Here is a 20,480-nt window from a genome sequence, read left to right on the forward strand (position 1 = left end):
AAAAAAAAAAAAAAAAAAAAAAAAAAAAGCCAAATCCTTGCGTTCTGCCTGGTACTCCCAGTGGATGCTTAGTATTTCATCTGAATTTGAAAACTGATGAAGCTTTTGCAGGGGCATTTTTATTCTACCGGGAAGGGGTGAGGAGACACGGGTGGTCCGGGCTGGGTGCAGGGGACAGGTGTCTGTGGAGGGCTGCGCTGGGCACGGAGGGGAGAGCGCTCAGCTACTCGCGAGCGATGCGCGTTTCTCCACGTTGCATCATCATCATCAGCGGCGGCCGATAACCCCCGCGCTCGCCCCGCTGAACCGACCTGCGGGACGCTGAACGCCCCGGGAGGGGGCACGACACCGAGACCACCAAGTGACTTGGGAAGCGGGGGGCTGGGGGTACGAGCCCCCCTTCTCCTGCCGCGGAAGGGCGGGCGGTGCGGGAGGGACCCGGCCGGAGCTCCGCGCCCCGCGGCAAGGGCTCGGTGCCGGGCGGTACCCGGAGCCGGGGCGGGGGGACYCGGCGGCAGCCCCGCCGCCACTTACATTCTGTCAGAGACCAGCAAGCGGCCGTCGACCATCATCTCCGGAAGGAAATCCAGCTTGAACGAAGAAGTCATGCTGGGCTCCGGGGGCGCCGCGGCGGTCGGCGGGAGGATGCGGCGGGGCGCGGCGGATCCCACAACTGCGCCGGGCGGCGGAGCGGCAGGCACAGGTGCGGAGGCCTCCCCGCGGCAGCCGCCAGCCCCGGCAGTTGTCACATTTCTCTCCCCCTCTCGGCTTTTTCCGCCAATCCCCTCCGAAATCGACTGCTGAGGCAACTGTCGGTGGAGCGCCAGGTGCTGAGCGGGGAGGCGGAGCCATCTCCCCGCTGCGGCTCCCCGTTAACCCCTGCGCCCCCGCCGCCCCGGGAGAGGCCTATTGCTGCCGCCGGGCCCGGGGCTGCCCGCCCGGGGCTCCGCGGCTCCGCCCGGCCCGGCTCCGGGGGCGGTGGGACCCGCCCGGCGCTTCCGCAGCGCTGCCCGGCCCCGCGCCCCGCGGCCGTGAGGGGAGAGCCGAGCCCCCGCCGCGGAGAGAGAGCCCCGGGGCCGTGAGGGGACAGCCGAGACCCCGCCGTGGAGAGAGCCCCGGGGCCGTGAGGGGACAGCCGAGCCCCCGCCCGGCCGTGAGGGGACAGCCGAGCCCCCGCCGCGGAGAGAGCCCCGGGGCCGTGAGGGGACAGCCGAGACCCCGCCGCGGAGAGAGAGCCCCGGGCGGGAGCACACGCGAGGGGCTCGCACGGGCACGGCCGGAGCCCAGCTGGGAAGGTTTGGGCAGGTTCTGGGTGCAGGCACTCAACGCTCAAACTCCTGCCATTCAGACCTTGGCAGTGTTTTAAATGCTCAGAGTGATGTTACTGGCTGGCGAGGGACTGGTAGTAACTCCGTCCTCACTGATCAGAAAGAGGGATTTAAATAACTAATGACGGCAAATCCTTTCTCGTGGCTGTAACCTCCCAAAAACCCGCTCCCAACCTMGCTGCTCTCAGAGGTGGCCGCACACAGAAGTGTCACCACCAAGGCGCACACAAAATTCCACACAAATAGCTGGAGCCCACCCCCCCACGCCACCGCCCCCTGAAAATCTGTATAAATTTTCCTTTCCATCTCCTAGACCTACTTGCTTCAATACAAAGCCGCTCCAGGCAAAAGAATATTAACATATTTACGAAGATTACTGGATGATCTGAGCAGTCTAGACAGACAGAACGTTCCTCTCCATTGTGTGTGCTTCTCCATCTGAATCTCTCTCCAGGTTTTATAATTTGATTTGTTATGGATAATCAACACTTGCAAAAAGTAACAAATGCAAATTAAAAGCTACTACGCTTAAACTTTTCAAAGAGTATTCTAATACAAAAATCAAATTGACCCATAAAAAATGTGTTATCAGTCAGGCCAAGTTTTTTTTCAATTTTGACCAACATCAATTTGATAGGGAAAAATACAGAACGGGCAAATTTTTAGAGTCCCGTTTATTCCACTAAGAGACTTTTCAATTTTAAACAGTTAAAAGGAAGAAAAAAAACCCTCAGGCTGCTAAAATTTTTGCCTACTTTGCAAGTCTAAAGAAAGAAAAGGTTCACTTGGCCCTCAGCATAATCCCCGTAGGACAGCTGCAATCCTGAACAGATATCTATAGTGTTATTAATCTGCTCTGCTCTATACRTTCGCATACTGTCCTCATCACCATGGCACCTAAACATCCACGTAGAAAGGCACAAAGCAAAGCTATGGCTCCTCTTTGCTAAATTCGTGGTGATTCCTTCACGCCACCCATCCGTGACAGCGTAGGACTCGCTATACAGTGGGTAAAAAAATGCGATGCAAAGTACAAATGAAAGGAGAAGCCAGCACAACTTTCTCCAGCTGGATGTAGCCACCTGGTTTTTGATCTGAGGCCTCCATGGTTGCTAATCCGGCCCAGAGCAGAGTTGGATTAACTTTCAATTTCAAAATCTTGCCACTGCAGAAGGGACAGGTTTTAGCTCAGAGGAAATACAGACAGCTCAGTGAGGATGAAGATATTCTTTTAACTAAGAAGTCTCCACCCCCACTTCGCCCTGTGCGGCTGCATCTGCACCTCTTCATCATCAGTTTTTTTGGTACATGCTGAATCTAAGGGACTTCAGTCTCACCAGCCTGTCGCTTCTAAGGACCTCAGTCCCACTGCTGCTGACTGAAAAGTAAATCCACGCTTCGCACAGGATGCAGAGGGGGAGGAGGAGYGGATCACAAATAATTTTGCTTAAAATCTGCATATGGAATAGAGAGATCTTTATAATTTTGCCCCATTTTGCAAGGTGTAAGTGCTTAAAAATGCTTCATTAAAACGTATGTTCTTTTGAAATATTTATTTTCCTTTTAATTACATGTGAATTAGCTGGAAGAAGCTGTAGGGAAGCCCTCTTACTGACTTAAGCCTTCTCAGCAGTTTGTTAAATTCTAGCCTCAAATCCCTTGAGGGAATAGTGGATTCAAAGCAGCTTTTAATCATACTATAAGGAGGGTGAAGTAGTATGTAAGTAGGTCATAGAGAAAGCATTACAAGTGCATAGGTTATTGCTTTATTTAACAACTACAGTGTAACACACTTTTCAAAGCACATTTGCTTTTGCCATTTAAAAGTTAGAAGCAGGAACAGGGTCAAATGCAAAAAGAAACCCTCTCCATAAAAGATACCGAGATACGACTCAAGGAGAGCTTAGAGGGAAAAACTGCATTCGAATAATTTGGTTCTSAAATATAAATTATGTAGTGTCTATGTATGAATTAACTCTCAATGGCAGAGGGTAAGTGRTGAGAAACAAAAAAGCCTGAATGTTTCGCACGCTGCTACAGGCTCAGCTCTGTTATTTGTAACATTAATGCCACATTCTTGACCAGCACATGTGCGCAAAATAGCAACTTTTATTAAAAATTAAGGAAAAAAATGGAAGYTCTGATGTGTTGCTACAGTACAGAGGGAAATGGGGAGCGAGTGGCAAGTGAAGCTGCATTAATTTTCACAGCATAAATCAGACAATGGCTCTGAACACTGGCTTAGAGGAGCTGCATTATTGCTGCCCGCCAATATGAAGCTTTTTCAACTGGTGGAGCATATGGCAGTTTTGAGGGAGGAACCTAGAATTTGGAGTCATCAATTCTCGGGCTTTAATCCTATTCCAGCTACAAATGCTGCCTCCTATCCCTCCTCCCCTCATTTCAGAAGCCTGTTTGCCCCTGCAGCCTCGTTTTCTCTCAGTCCCTTTCTCCATCCGAGTGGGGCAGATGAAGCAATTCCACCTCACCCTTGCAGATTAGTCACCGTTCAGGCAGCTTTTCAAACACACAAGTACACGCAATTTCTCCAAACAACTCAACCTTTGAAAATCACACACCTCTTCAGAGAAAAAACAAACCAAACCAAGAAAAAAAGGAAAACAAACCACAGAAAGTTCAGCTGCAGAAGGCCAGGACTGAGCAGTGACTTGTCGTGTGTATGAGCTCACTCTGACATCACTGCCTGTGGCTTCGTTCAGTGAGTGACAAAGAGAACAGACACCCCATTCCCTTGCAGATCCCGGAGCCAAATCCAGTGTGGAGCTCACATCACAAGCCCTCTCCAGACCCCTCCTCACCCCATCTTTAATTGCCATTCTTCTAATCAAGTTGCCCCCCAGTATTGGGCCTAGGAAATGCTACTGCTGGAAGCACTTCAAGGGAAAGTTTCTGAATGACTTCACTCTCTCCCAAGCCTGCAAGGCAGTATGAGGAGAGTTCAAATCCTCTGCTTTATTCCCCCCTAAGCCAATGAACATGCTCGGGATTCAGCTTATCTCTGGCATCAAAGCAAGTTTCTAACAGAGGCAGCAGAAGCAGAGCTCAGTGATGGCGGTGTAAATTTGGAGAGGGCTCAAATGACTCGGTGGAATCACTCAGGATCTTCCCCTAATGCGAGGGGGAACAGGAATCTGGTCCAGCCAGAGCCAGAGAATGCAAACGAGGTGTTTGCTGTCTTTCACAAAGAAATAACCTTCCAGGCAAGCTACGAGCCTGGAAGTAGTAGCGTGACTAGGAGCAGACAGTGCAGTATTTTGGTTTGTGTGATGGGATGTGAGCCTGTAAGGGAGGGAGCCCTTCAGCTTAACTCTTGGGAGCAAACTTCTGGAGGGGCAAGAAGGGGAGGGGGCACGAAAAAGCAAAGCAAAGCACATGAGTGACACAAAGCACTTAGTCAGAACCACAGAATGGTGTAAAAATCATTAACAATTAAAGCAAAAAGTAGTGCATTTCTTTGAGTGGCAAAAAGTAATAGACCTAATTCCACACCATTTTACCATTTGTGAAGATTTTGATTACCTGGAACAAAACTGTCTTTGTCAGTTATGTCTGACATTGGAATAAAATTTTGAATTATGAAGCCTTAATCCTTCAGCAGGGATTTTGTAAAAAACAAGCATAGCGTTCCACTCATCTTATTTTGAGAAATATAACTGAAACTCTTCCATTGCATATAACTGAAACTCTTCCATAAAGAAAATTAAAATATTGCTTAAGCTGATCAATGAATTTTAAGTATTGAAATTTTAGCTGCTTGTCAGGCCCCCTCCACTTCCGTAGGCTACTGTAGCTCATCAGTAATCTTCAGAAATAAACGTCATTTAAAATTAGCCCTGTGAAAAGGTACCTCAAATTAAGCATTTCTAGAGCTTTCACTTGAAGCGCATTGATATTATGTAAACTTGGTTGCTATAGTAAAACTTCCCACTCACTTCTCTTTTTTTTCCCCTTCCTATTTTATACCAGTGACGAGGTGATTTCATCCCACTGTGGGTAAAGGGCCTTTGTTCCATTTTGTGGGTAATAACTCAATCTTTCCGAAAACAATTAGGCAACGTATCATGGCACAAAGCAGATGCGACATGGAATGGAGGGTTTTTTTGGAGGTTTTGGAGGTTTTTTTTCATTTGGAGGAGCACCTTACTTTGTTAACAGCACCAAGGCACGTGGGATGGTCAATCAACACCCTCAGGTCCAATCCTGCACAGRGCTGGTGCTGAGCAGAGGCTGCCCGGTACCTTCTGCTCCAGCTGAGCTGTTCATGAGCTCAGCACTTTGTTTGGTGAATACTGAAATAAAGCAGGCAAGTTTTTGTAAGACCAAGCCTTACCATTCTGTTTTTTGTTTGCAGTCCTGTTGAAGAGCATCACTATTGATCCACAGGTGCTGCCTGAGTGTTAGTGCCTTGTGCATATAGACACAAGACCAAGGCTTTTGTCAACCCAGTCTTATCTTGGCTTGGCAACAAACATGGACTGTTATTTTAATTTTTATTTATTTTTTTTATTTTTTTTTCCTTTTTTTTTAAATGAATACCTTATCTTTTCACCTGCTGACTTGTCAACAACCACTACCCAAAAAAAGAGAGAAACTGGGGTGCTGCAAGCACTGGGCAGATCTGATTTCCAGCTAGAGAGCAGACACATTTTTTATGGTAAACAACTGCTTTCCAAACAACCCTGGAAGAGGGAAATGAATGTTCTTGGATTTGGCTGTTGTATTGTCTTCGTGGGAAAACCTATACTCTCATATGACTTAGAACAGGAGAAACCACACATCTGGTGCTCTTGTCTGTGTGGATCCATCCTCACCATGTGCAAAAGCCTCACCTATGCCTTCACAGAGCAGGGGAAAAATCCCACTGTAACAAGAAACCTTCCTCYCTACCATCCATACCCACAGGAGGAACTACTGGAGACTCAGAAATCTCTCCCTTTTTATATAAATTTGAGTTTTCTGAAGATTTTTGTCTGCCTGGAGAGGCTGGTTATTGGGAGAGATGCAGAATCRGGGAAATGGATGGTGAGGATGGATCAGGAGGTGATGCTGGAAGGCAGCTCCAACTCCCAAAGCCACGGGCAAAAGTAAGTGTGAAGTCCTAATGTGGCATCAGCAAAGAAAGAAAGTGGCTWAGGAACATCAAAAGAGACAAGAAGCCAAAAGTAGACTTATTTTTAAAAGCAAAATATAAAGACATCTGAGGGGTTTACTATAAGATCTGAATTAACCTACTGCGCTCCACTTCTAGCAGCAGGATCTTTATGAACTTAACCTTCATCCTCCCTTCTCATTCACTTCTACCACATGTTTTTATCTCTTTGGCACTGCAAATAATTGGATTTCACCTGAAACTCAAATTGTGGCATCTTTAAAAAAAAGAAATATTTTTATTTAGAAACTTTCACAGGTCTTTTTTTTTCCATTCATACATGAAGTGCCTASCCTATGTGTCAATCCTTAAAAATAACCATCACCCTGAAAATATGTGAAGTTTTGTTTGACATTAATATTTCCCAGACAGAAACCATTAAAAATCAGACACCTAGGACATAAAGAAAAGGCTCCTGCACTAACTGTAGGGCATTTGGATGTGCAAAAAGTGCACCATGCCTGGTTGTRGTGGTTTGGGTTTTTTTCCTTTTAAGTGAAAAGTAAGAATTGCCACATAGGCCAGATCAAAAGGTCCATCTAGTCCATGTCCCTGCCTCTGGTAATGGATGGAAAGAGAAAGAGAGTGAGTATGGCAAATGCACTGTGATCCTTCACGCCTCCAGCAACTGGTGGCTGAGGGACTTCCTGGAGTCAAGAGCAGCATCTGAACCAAGATGTTTAACAAGCTCAAGTCACTGGTTCAATTTCCCAACAAATTCTCTGTCTGAAAGGAACGTTGATGAAGTCACAGGTTTATTTCTCCCACAGATGYCTGTTTAATGTGCTTTTCTTAACAATTTCAGAGATTTGGGGCTCAGTGCAACAAGCAGGAACATTGATTTTTTTTCTTCTGAACCAAAACATTTAACCCAACTTAGTATTTAACACAAAATATTTCACTTTGAAAGGTTGCAATAATTTGTCTGCAACTTTTARAGAAAAACTCAACCCCTTGATGCAAAAACTTTGTAGGGGAAAMACTGCTGGAACCATGAGGTTCCTAGGGCAGGCATGTAGTTTGGCATTGTTTTGTGAGAAAGGCTCTTTAGGAAAAATTTTGGTCACTTTGGATTCTTTATTCAGGGGTGGGGGTTAACTGAGTTTAATGTATGTTCATCAGCCATGCACAGACAAATCTCCATATGATTCATTGGAGCAGCACTGCAGAACACCTGGTGTTGCCAATGCAGTTCTGTTAGTGTTTTGTTATTTTTAAAGGGGGTTATATAACTCTCTCATTAAAATTAAATGTGGGCTGAAATGATGCAGGCAAATTCTCAAGCTTCAGAGTGAGCTTCTTCCTCACAGTTTAGCAGAAGAGAGATCTTTTTTAGSCAGAAGAGAAGGAAAACGAAACCAAGAGGTTATACCGTTGAATTTAGAGCCCCTAAAATTTTAAGTTGTCAGATAATTCTCTGTTTCTTTTCTGGAGGCCCTCAATTCCTCAGATGCTGACCTGCAGCTTCCAGGAAGAGCAGGTGCAGGGTTTGAATCTTAAATTCACTCTGTAGTACAGCTRTCCTATCATCCACAGGTATCTGCATGTGCAAGGTTCAATTTCCAGATGWTCTACGTTTGAATACCCACACTTTTCGCTCCTCTATTTGTCATTTCCCCTATCCTCTCTCTGATTTTCTAGAATTTTTTTCCCCCCTCCTCAAACTCTTTGCTCTCTCCTCCTCCTGGTGACAGACTGTTGTCTGTCGTCCTCGGAGGCTGYTCTTGAGGATGACCTGCTGATTTGCTGCCATGGGAACTCTGGAGCAAGGACAGCATTTACCCCTCGCACACCGAAGGGTACGAGCAACAGTTCCCTGTKCTGCCCTTCTGGCTGGTTAAAGTTGGCCCTCCTCTGTCTCACAAGGGGCATGGGAAGGCTGTGCCTTAAATAAAAAGAGTGTTGTAGCCTCTGCAGTGTCTAGCAACAGCTGAATTATTTGSAGGAAGGTGGAAAAGTCTAATAGCCGATGTGAGCATGCAAATTGCTTTTCAAAACTAGTGGAGAAAAAAGCTTGAGCAGCAAAGCATGAGAGTTGAGAAAAATACCCTCTCGTGTAATGGCTAAAAGCATTATATTCATGTAAGTGTTGTATTTAAAAACTTCCTGAGCAATTTTATTGGTAATCTTATTCCTTTGAATCAGAGAGAGTTAACTTAAAACCAGATTATTTTACCCGAATAAGGGATGCAGGGTAACACATCAGCGCACTGAGGGTGCTACATGGAGAGACAAGCAAGCAGTTCTCTCCATCCCCCACCCCCAAACACAATTTTGGGTGTTTTAATTGAAATAGAAGGATCATTTTTACTTGGCTGCATTTTACAGGGCAGCTGGTGATCCACGCTGTGTCAGCTGTGTCAGTGCTCTGGCAGATTTACAGCCCCACGGTACTTTCCTGCAAGCACAGGCTCATAGCAGCCTAATCCGGTAATGTGGGCTTAATGCACAATATAATTTCAYGAACCACCTAGAAAGTGAGTGCAAATCTGGGAGCTGGTGCTTTCCAGAAATGTCATTTTAGTCATTAGTTTGGAAATGCTGAAGATGGATCTGGCTGATATTAGCCCACGGAATGGTCACTGATCCTTACACTATCAGAGAAAATAAAGTTGTGTGTGAGAACAGCTGAAATCCTTTTTGCATCCCGCTTGAGCTGATTACTAGTTATGCTATCKCAGTCTCAGGACTGGTGTGAGAGATGAGGAAATTAGAGTCCAGATCAAGATTTACACAAAATTTGGGAGAATTCCTGCCCACTTCCATSCAATAAAGATAGTTAACCTTCAGTGCATCATTAACTTGCCAAGAACAGTACTAAAGCGACTTTAATTGACACATTTACTTCTGCTGCAGGGTGAAATAACACAGAAGCAAAAAAAAAAAAAAAAAAAAAAACAACTTTTTTTTTTTTTTTTTTTCACAGCAAGAATGTTAGAGAGGGGGAAAAAAAAATCCCGTTTTTATTTCCTCTGTGAGGATGCCAGCAGTCTTGTTTCATAAACTCCAGTGATTCATCACCATCCCAGGCAGCCAATCATTCCGCAGGTCAAGTAGAAATGGGCTGTAGAGCCAGCAACTCCTGCTGCCCCGATAATGCATGTCATTCCAGGCATGGCGACATGCTTTCTCAACAGCTGCCATTTTCAGTTACCTTTTCTATGGCTGACATACAAGGAAATGTGTTGGAAGCAGTAAAACAGTCATAGGAAAGCAGTTGCAAAGATAAATAGTGCCTGCACGTGATAATCTCTAATGTCATTAGAAAGGGAAGAAGGATGTGTTTTGAAATAGAATTTCTCTCCTGTGAAAGCATCACTTGACTTGGGGGGTTRTGTGTGACTGAGAGGGGGGGTTTCTGTAGGTTTTGGTTTTCTTTTTCTTGAATAAACATCCAGACATTCRTCTTGTTTATAATATTAGTAGATACAACTAGGGGAGAAGCAAAAATAAAAACCAAAACACAACAGCAAAATAAAAAACATCTAGAATTAAATATAAAATCTTCTTGCAGTTTACTTGTGAGCAAGGTTTTGTACAGCTGGATTTTGTTTGAATTCAGTAATGCTCACTTTAAGAAACACAACTGGTCTAATTGAGGGAAAGGAATTTTGAAAAAGGAGAAAAGAATGAGAAAAACGATTTTCTTCAGTCATTTCAGTATTTTTTCCTTATAATCTAAATTTAATTTCATTAATTACTTCTTCAATAGCTGTCCTCTGAATCATATGTGGTTGAACACTGTTTTGCAGATGGAAACCGAGTGGGAGTTTTGAGGGCACAGGATAACAGAAATACGCACCCTCAATGAAAAATGTTTGAACTTATGTGCACACATGTATGCATGCACACAGATATATATGTATTAGAAATACATATATGTGTATTAGAAACAGAGCATGTGTAATTTATGTACATATACCATRTAAAGTCCCTGTGCCTGTACACAAATGGGAAAAAAAATATAACTGTTCCAAATAACAGTGCTGGAACCAGATTTCAAATGCATAAGATTATCCATATTAATTTATGGTAATCTACAAATGAATGCAGCAGAGACAGTCCAGGTTATCCAAAATGGTACTTGCATTTATTGAGAGACTACCACAAAATATCTTCATGACAGATTTAGTTGCATCTTCTAATACTCCCTGAATTAATATAATGCAAAATACAAAGTACAAGCTAGGTTTCCCCTTTGGAATGACTGGCTCTTGAAATGCCAAAGGAAAGCCAAACGTTTCTCTCCACACAAAGTCCTCTTAGACATCTTGCTTTCAGATTTCATCAACTTAGGTGTTTTCAGGGCTGTAAGCAGTGAACTTTCCATCAGCAGCATCTTCAGCTAATTAACCCTCCTGATTACAATAATTAGTATTGATTCACTCCTGAATGACTTCTTAAGTATTCAAGCACAATCTACACTTGCAGTAAAACTTCTAGATATGAATATTAATTGAACACTCGCTTTGTTTTTCAGCCCCAAAGGTATAGTTTGCAATCTTACAGAGAATAGAATCATAGAATGGTTTGGGTTGAAAGGGACCTTTAAAGGTCATCCAGTTCCACCCTCCATGCCATGAACAGGGACAGCTTCAAGCGGATCAGGTTGCGCAGAGCCGTGTCCAGCTCGACTGTTAATGTTTCCAGGGATGGGGCATCCATCACCCTTCTCTACAACCTTTTCCAGTGTTGCACCTGCCTCACTGTGAAACATTTCCTCCTTATGTCTAGTCTGGATCAGCCCTGTTTTACTTTAAAGCCACAATCCTGTGTCCCATTGCAACAGGCCCTGCTAAAATATTTTCCCTGTGAGCCCCCTTTAGRTACTGAAAGGCTGCTCTAACATCTCCCTGGATCCTTCGTTCCTCCAGGATGGACAACCCCAAGTCTTTCAGCCTGTCTCCACAGGGGAGTGTTCCAGACTGAGCATTTTTGTGGATCTGATCCTAGAGTTTCATGTCTTTGTTGAGGACTCCAGGCTTCGAAAAAGCACCACAGGTGGAATCTCATGAGGGYRTRGTAGAGGGAGAGAATCACCTCCCTCGGCCTGCTGGCCACCCTTCTCCTGGTGCAGCCCAGAGAACAGCTGCCTTCCTGGGCTGTGAGTGCACATTGCAGCTCTTCACCCCCAAGTCTTTACCTGCAGGGTGGGTCTCAATCCCTTCACACTTAAATTTGATAACAGAAACATGTCAGTGTCATCCTCTTTTAACAAAGAGAATATTAGCATGTTGATGATTGTGGTTCATGAATATGAAAGTAAGTAAATAAATAAATAAATACATACACACAAAGACTCCAGGCTAATAAATAAATATAATTCCCTTCMATTTCCCTATGGAGGCATGGAGAGCCAGGTCCTGGGCTGAGACTTGTCTTCTCTTTCTCTAACAGGTAGGACCGAGGGTGTTTGTTTTGACACCTGGTCATTGCAAGAACAAATAACAACTCATGTAGAGTTGGAATTACCTCTCTTACTCTGCTGTGGAAACAGATGTTGCCAAGTTTGACAACTGCAAGGCACCACGTTGCTTTGTGAATGGGTGAGATTCAAAACAGGCAGCACTSAGGGCACCTCCAATGTTCAGGCATAAGATCTCTAAACCCATACTGCCTTTCAGAAGCCTTTATTTCRTTAAACATGCTAAGAAATTACTTGTGTTACTGCCTTGCTTCACCTTCTTTGATGTTAATAATAATTGTTATGGCTCAAAAAGCAATATTTCAGTAAATATGCATAGAAAGATTTTGTTTTTTTTTGAGTAGGATTCGCACAAACTAATTCAAAAATCAGTCTTTGATGTGAAGGCAATGTCAGAAAATACCCTTGGAAAAGAACAAAGTAATTTTCAAGAGAAAAAAAATAATCATAGTATATGTATTTTATGCAACATTTTATCTGAAAACATAGAAACTGCTGTAAGTTTGGTAGGAACTCACCTGTGAGCAGAGCGCTTAGGGAACAGTTTTGGTATTGAATAGTCGCTAAAAGTGGTGGTTGGTTTTGCTGCCCAGGTGTCTGTGGTGGCTGCTACGGACGTGGCATTCACACTGCTCTGGGCTAACACTGAAGAAATATTTCCATGTAACTGAGGGTGAAGGATTTACTTTATTGCCACTCACAAAGGGCAGTAGCTGCTAGAAAGCTCAGGCTGCTGCAGCATGCCATGATGAAAAAATAACTTTATAAAAACATGCCACTGTTTCCCCCCCTCCAGTTCTGTCAGAGCAGAGCAGTTGTGAATGAGTTAACATTTGTCTTGAAAGAACTTCTTCCAAGGAMGTGAATTATGTCATGGTCCCATTGTATTAAACACCATCCTTGCTTCCTTCATGTTTATGCACAACACACAGCATGCAAGTACTGCCTGATAATCCATAACCTCTTGGCTTCTCAAGTATTTTATGTGATATTACCTTTTGTTCACACAAACTCTTTGCTATTGATTTACACCATCTCAACACACAAGGGAAGAAGATACAACGACAAAAAAAAATGCAAAACAGCATAGCAAGTATTCAGTCTCCCCACAAAACATTTTTGTGTTGAAATACATGCTTTAGAGGGCTCTGACTGCTACCGATAAATCCTTCATGTCTTTTTGTTTCAATTAAGGGGTCCAAGAGACCCCTCAACCCATATAAATCATGCACTAGAGTCCAGTTTTTAAAAAAGCACAAAACCTTTACTATTAATTGATCAAAGCAAAAAATAGAAACACTGATAAATGTGTCCTTTCTCTCACAAAATCAAAAAACTTATCACTAAAAGCAGTACATTTACTTAACATGTAAAGTATTTAAAGACTTTAAACAGTTTAAGAAACTCCACAGAGTGATGACAATTCATTTTTTTTAGGACACAAGCTGCTGTCCAAGTAGAACCCAAAATTTTTCAAAAGCTTTGTAACAATTTCTGCTCACAATGCATAAGGTGCACAAGCATTTTGCAAAATTCAAACCCAAAATTGTAAACTGTTTTAATGCTAAATTTTGGCTCTCTAAACAGAAGGATAATTTAAGAAATGTCATATGAATAATTTGTTTGATTTGGGGATAGGAATCATTCAGGTAAATTATTCTGTCTGACCTTAAAAATTCTAACGTATGCTAATGGCTGGATTATAAAAATGGAAAGTAGCATGGGCTCCCACTTTGAGATCTAATTTATCATTTTTAYTGCATTTTCATTACCTAAACAAAATTAGAAACAGTATCTCCAAAACAGCAGTTAAAGTTGATACGATCGGGCATAAAATCAGGCAAGGGCACATTTGGCAAGTATGTATTTGCCAGATTGACAGCAGTATTGTAAGCTTTCAGAATCAATAAGTTTTCTCCCCACAGTTAAGGGGAGGTTAGTAATAAATCTCCAACTTAATGCAATAGCYATAATTGTAAGATACAAAGCTCCCCCTCCCTGCACTATTAGCAGCAGATAYCAACTGAAACAATCACCACAAAACAGGCAACGCACTTCATGTTCTACTGTACATACAAAAAGATTAAGGGAAATGCAAAGGGGGCTGAGAAAAGGAAAGGAAAAAAAAMCCCAAAACAACCCAAACCACCCCATCGCCAGACATACGTTAAGCTAGTTTGACAACACCATTGTTCAGCTGTCCCATTGTCAGACCAAAAGATGTATTCAATGCTACGATGTCTGCKAGCAAATAAACAAAAGACTACATTTTTCAAAGCGGGGTGCCAATTCCAGCATAATTCTGTGTGTGTGTGTGCGTGTCTGCGTGTCTGCGTGTTGTGTGCCTCTGAAAAGAGTAGTCGATGCTGGCCCCCCGCTAAACCTGGGAGCATTATTAGAGAATAGATGTGTAATCCCACATATAGGGAGCATTTAGATATTTTTAAAACATCTCCGAGCGGTAGAGACTAGGTAAAGCATTAGTAACTATTTACATAGGCTAAGTGAAAATTAAAGTGGTATTTAGGGCACTAGCTCTAATATGGAGTCTCCCTGAGCTTTTTCCATGCTTATTCCATGCCCAGTGCATAATAATGAAGCAGGCAGAAATATTGCAAAGGAGGTCATAAAAGAAATACAAGCTCTCTTTTAAGGGGGGAGGAAAAAAAAAAAAAAAAAAAAAAAAAAAAAAAAAAAAAAAAAAAAAAAAAAATAAAAAAATTTAAGGGGGAAAAAAAAAAAAAAAAAAAAAAGAAAATATAAATATATTTATTTTTCCCCCTCCTTGCCCTCTCCGTACATTTGTCGTTATACACGAAACGTGCGACCCGAACTAGTGGAAAATGCTCCTTGCACCCAGCAATGCCCATCTTTTTCTTTAAATAGGGAAACTACTTAATACACAGCACGGTTATAGTTGCAGCGGGCCCAGGCAACTCGAAAGCACGCGTTAAAACAAAGGAGACAACATACCTTAAAAGCAGCTCCTCATTTCTCATAGTAACAGCGGATTTGGGACAGCGCATGCTTTCTGCACCGATATTCTCAACAAAAGCCAGTTCAGAAGTGCGCTCAAACATCAATGCCACAGTAGCTACTCACTAATGGCTACTCTTTCTCTCTTTCTCTCTCTAGTCAGACGCTGAGTGGTGGAGCAAAGGGGCCCCTGCAGATTCACTAAGCAGAAATAATCCTCTCTGACAAGTTATGTTGTCTGGGCATATTTTACATTAATGCACTGTGCTGCCTATAGGGGTCTTGTTTGCGTTCACTCTAGCCTAGCTGGTGTTAGCTCTCTTAATTACCAGCCAAAAAAAAAAATTAGAAACATTCCCCCCCAYCACCATTAAAACAAAAATAAAAATTTATACATATGTATACATACACATCTCTGTATATAAAACTGAAAGAAAAAGGGGGGAATTCTATGGGCAAATGAGAAAAAGCTTTCCCCCTCTGGAAGGATGCATGCTTGATATGGATCTTTTGTTTGCCCTGCGAACTCAGTGAATTCAGTGGCAAAGAGATGCTGTGGCTCGTGAGGCTTGTGCGCTTTAAGGGAATTGGGTTAGAGGCTCTTTCTGGGGCTCTGGAGTCGCAGCTGGAGCTCCTGCTCTCTCCCTCCTTCCCTTCCCTGTTCAAGGATGAGTGCCTTTATGGGACCTGCCAGCTCACATCAGAGGGACTGGGGAGTATTAATGCAGGCACCTGGGGATCTTCTTCAAGTTTTCATTTTTTTCTTGGCAATTTTAACCCCTCCCCAAAACACAAGTTCAAAATTCCTCCAATTTTAACCCCTCCGAAACACAACTGGGTTACCAAGTAACTGAGTTTGCTTTAACCCMGACCCTAACACTTGGCTTTGGCACAGTTCTCGCAGACTGGGAAGGATGTTGCATTATTCAATGATTTACTCACTTCCTATGTATGAAAGGAACTATAGTGTGACACAGATTTCAGGRAAACAGCCTCTTTGGCCCCGCTTGGGAGATCCGCCATGTGATTTGTAGGAGCAGGTTGTGGTCTTCCCAGTTGCCAAGGTGGTCAAAGAGAGGATTATTTTCATGTCTTGGTTTCAGCTTTTGCTGGGTAAATCTTTAAACTGTGCAGCTCCTTTTGAGGCAGGAGGATGGCTTTTTTTTTTTTTTTTTTTTTTTTTTTTTTTTTTTTTTTTTTTTTTTTTTTTTTTTTTTTTTTTNTTTTGTATTTTATTAATTTTTTTTTAAATGTACATCAGATACTTGAGCAGGTGCTTATTTAGTAGTTTTTTTTTAAATGTACATCAGATACTTGAGCAGGTGCTTATTTAGTAGACTGAAAAAGTCAACAAGTCGTTGATGCTCTTTTCAGTTAAAAGCTTTTCTGCACCACTGTGGCAGTAAAATGCATCTTAAGAATTGCTCTAATTTCCTCTCAGGTCATGTTAACTTAAGGAGATGCAAAACTCAATAAACATGAATTGTCCAAAATTGGCATCTAGTCAAAAAGTCCAGCCAGGCTAAAAAATTGATCTGGACTTCAAAATTTGAATTCAACTTTCATGGACTTTTGGCTGTGYCTGTGGTTGGTCTGAAGCTCTTTTCCTACATTATATTTACTGCCWTAAAATATACTGCTACAATATCCTGATGCAGTGCTACTGCTCCTAATTCCCTTACAGAAGTTGGTATTTAGGGGCTTGATCTTGAAACTTGAGTCTGGGGATGAAGGCAAAGAGAGAGCAATCACCAGTAAAAATACACTAATAGCAAGATCTTGCCTTTCTGATGGCAGCTGTAAACTTCTATTAAGGTCATAAATTGTTTGCAACAGGAACAATCCCTTTGTTCTGCACTTCTCATTGAGCACTGTGAAACCTTGGGATTAGTTTCAGTCACTCTGATATAGTGTTTATCAAATGACTAAAAGACAAATTAAAAAACAAACCTGGGCATAATCTACTTTTAATGGTGCAGAGAGAAGGACAGCAGCTTAGGAAACATGGGTTTTATCATGAGGGAGTGCAAGTCAAGGCAAGACAGATTTCAATTTGCCTCCCTTTTCATCTGCAAAACATGACTGGGATCCTAGTTGCTCTTGCAATAAAAAATAATAAATCATTTTAATGATTAGCAAGTCAAACCAATTCCATGTTGAAATGTCATGCTCCAAGGTCAACTGAGACAACATAGCTTGTACTTCATGCTAAAAATATCTGAACAGCCATGGAAGGCGGCCAGGAAAATACTCAACCAACATGACAAATCCCATTCCTCCTGCCCCAAATACTAAATCCATTACTACCATTTCAGGCATGGCCACCAGCACTCCCGATTTCAGCTCCTTTGCTGTTCACCTCCAGATGACTTGTGCCCAGCACATCTCACCGTGGTGTCTGGGCTGCTCCAGAGCAGGCTCAGGCTGGTGAGACTGATGTACGAGCAGCAGCAAATACCAGAGCAGGCTACAGAGCRCACAGCTGAACGGGAAGTGTCAAACACTCTGATAAACTGCTACAGTTTTCAAAAAATATGGCAAGGATCAGCATCTTAAGACACTACCAGCTGAGGGAACAAAGCTTTCTTTTCAGGCTGGAGCAGAATGGCTCACACAGAGCCCTTTGGTGGGGAATCAATGGGCTTCTGTTGGGYGGCTCCACGCAGTTGCGAGTTCTTGATCATTTCTGCACTTAGRAAGAAGGAGAAGCAGCAGCAATAGGAAATAAAGTGAAGTATTATGGAAGGACTCAAATGCAGCCAAAGGAATAAATAAAAACAAAACAAAACGAAAAAAAAATCTACAAAGCGGTAACACAGACAGACAAAAAGAACCTACGYTTTCTATCACACATAATGAAACGTCTGACAGAACAACATCTGCAGAGGGATCACAGCTGCTGAGCATGAGAGGGAATATCAGTATTATTTTTCAATTGTAAGATGCACTAAGCAGGAGTGCCTTTAAAATAATGTGGTTGAAGAGAAGATAAAGCCAGATGCACAGGGCTATCTGGATTCTTTCAGGATGAAAGTCCAGCTGTGGAGTCTAAATTCAACATTTATGTGAAAATTGATTGTAGATTCATAACTGATATGCATATATTGCAGGATGTTCTGCAAAACTTACATACAGTGGAAATTTTATAATTTCATTGCCCTGTATTTAATGGAAACTCAAGCCTTCCACGTGTGGCCTGTGAGTTTGCTAAACTAATTATGTGGTGCTATAAATCCTTGAAAGGCTACAGGAATAACAATCATTTACACAGGCAAAATGATCAAAACTTCAGAGAAAARCCTGTAACAACAACTAATTTATACCAATTAAAAATGTGCCTTTTGCTCTCTACTTCTAGTTCAAATTATTCTTTGACCACTCCACTTGCTTACCGTATTTTAAAAATACCCAGAAGACCAAAACCTAGTGGTGCTTTTGTACACTAAAGAAGTGTTTCTACCAGCCAAGCAATGGCTTACATTTCATGACAAAGAGATGGTGGACAAGTGTCCAGGACAATAGACCAAAAATCATGAGTGCAATTATGAGAGGAACAGAAAACCTTGATTCATGTCCCCATTTTACCAAGTGTTCCCGTGTCAGATCTCATGCAAACCAATTAACCTCTTGCTCACATCTCCATCTTTAAAATGAAAAAATCCAATAARCCCCAGAGCAGTGTGACCATAATACAGAACACTACAAGACATATAAATCAGTGTGTTATTGTGGGTTGCACAAACATTTAAAGTACGTCTTCTCACAAGAGGCACTTGCAGTCTAAGTCGTTTATCTGCTGTTCTGTGCAGTTATTTAGGCTCAAATCACATTTGTTTTGTATAGGTGTGAAAAGCCACGCTTTAATCTGATAGCATTTTACTGTTTTAGGTGGTTAAATCCCACCTTTGAAGCTGAGCAATTAGTCTAAGCTAGTCATCGAGGRTTTCTCTATTGTCACCGAGGGGAGATTAGTTATACTAAAGAGCATTACCACGTCTCTCCACTGACTACAAAGGGATTAGATCCCTAACTTTTAGATGCACATATCAGGCAGGACGAATCCCACCTAAGTGCCTAAAGCAAAGGTGAAAATCCCCATATTCCTGTTTCAGCATCACCAGCGTGTGTCCATCCCTGTGCTCCACAGCCTTGCCATGGCCCTGGGCACTTTTTGGCTGCTGTGCAAGAGCAGCTCACACACCTTGAGCCTGCCTGGCACTCCCAGGTGGCTGCAGCCTGCCTTCAGGATCTCTGCAGCAATTGGGTTTTATCTGGGTAAAACTGCCAGGTCTSAAACAGACTGGTCCAGAGTGGGAGTGTGATGATGCTGAGAGGGCTGGAGCGCCTCTCCTGTGAAGAGAGGCTGAGAGATCTGGAGTTATTTCCTCCAGGAGAAGAGAAGGCTCCAGGAAGATCTTACAGCACCTTCCMGTGCCTGAGGGGSCCACAAGAAATCTGGAGAGGGCTTTGAAAAAGGGTGTGTTGTGATGGGACAAGAGGGGTTGGATTTAYACTAAAAGAGGGCAGATTTAGATCATGGGCAGGGTTGTTATTATTAATTATAATAGTATAATTATTTAGCTATYAGGAAGAAATTCTGTGCTGTGAGGRTGGTGAGGCACTGAAACAGGTTCCCCAGAGAAGTTGTGRCTATCCCAAACCYTTGAATTGTTCAAGGCCAGCTTGGATGTGACCGTGAAGGATCTGATCTAGTTGAAGGTGCCCTTGCACATGGCAGAGCAGTGGAACAAGATGATCTTTWAGATCCTTTCCAGTCCAAACCATTCYGTGATTCTATAACCCATAATATGTTACATGCATTCAAGGTTTGAAGTAGAAAGGMAATTGGCCTCAGCTTCAGAAKGGGAGTGTATGGAGCTGCTGCAGCATGCTTTGGGAAAGCAGACAGTTCATTTACGTATCTTCCCCTAAAATCTAGAAAAATGAGTAACTCATTGCCTGCAGCTTTTGTGTTACTGGAAATAGTGGAACACAAACCCAGGTATTATTGTTAGAATCATTTTAMTCTGGACTGCTTAATTGGTGAATGTGAATAGCAAGGAATTGGCTRTAACTCAAAAGGCTGTATCTCATCAGGCTGCTCTAATTGAAATTTTTGTTCATTTTCACCTAGAACAAATCATCACATTTTGTCTCTGCTTCCTCTGTTGATTTTGGGTTTTGATTATACAGCCTTTAACATAGTTGCAGATGGGAGATCAATTGTTGTCCTCAGCTCCAGCCATCTGACATCTAGGATACTATTTTTATCAGGAGAGCAGAAACACTGTGACATTTGCTATTTGTGTTATGCACATACATACAGATGGAGAAGTTTCTTTACTGTTCCAGGCTATGAAAACACAAGATACAGAGACCCAGTTCCTCACCTTCTAAATGCAATTTCATGGTGAAACCATACTGATCAGCTTTAGAGCCATGTATGCAGATGTGGACAGGTCTTCAGGATGGGTACTACCTCCTGTATGCCTTGTGTGTTTTAAACATATCACAGTATCTTTGTGCTCAGGAAAAAGAAGATTATTTTCAAGTTCTTGTAATAAAAATACAACAAATCACT

General features: G+C 42.6%; 1 protein-coding gene across 8 annotated transcripts in view; it reads right to left on the reverse strand.

The window, feature by feature from the left end:
- The window catches only part of CELF2 (CUGBP Elav-like family member 2), a 301,179-nt gene that overhangs the window by 235,936 nt on the left and 44,763 nt on the right, over window positions 1-20,480 (reverse strand). For 2 of the 8 annotated variants that reach the window (XM_057373026.1, XM_057373027.1), the window contains exon 1: window positions 535-794. The exons of 2 other annotated variants lie outside the window; for them this stretch is intronic. In XM_057373026.1, coding sequence (XP_057229009.1) covers window positions 535-608 — 74 coding nt within the window. In that variant the 5' untranslated portion in view covers window positions 609-794. Of the gene's footprint in view, window positions 1-534; window positions 795-14,896; window positions 15,152-20,480 lie in introns of those variants that run through there. 4 more of the 8 variants (XM_057373022.1, XM_057373023.1, XM_057373025.1 and 1 more) reach the window with 4 other exon arrangements.

Source organism: Malurus melanocephalus, unplaced genomic scaffold, assembly GCF_030028575.1.
Source record: "Malurus melanocephalus ecotype Western Australia unplaced genomic scaffold, MMel_1.1 scaffold_183, whole genome shotgun sequence".
In the NCBI taxonomy this organism is placed as follows: Eukaryota; Metazoa; Chordata; class Aves; order Passeriformes; family Maluridae; genus Malurus; species Malurus melanocephalus.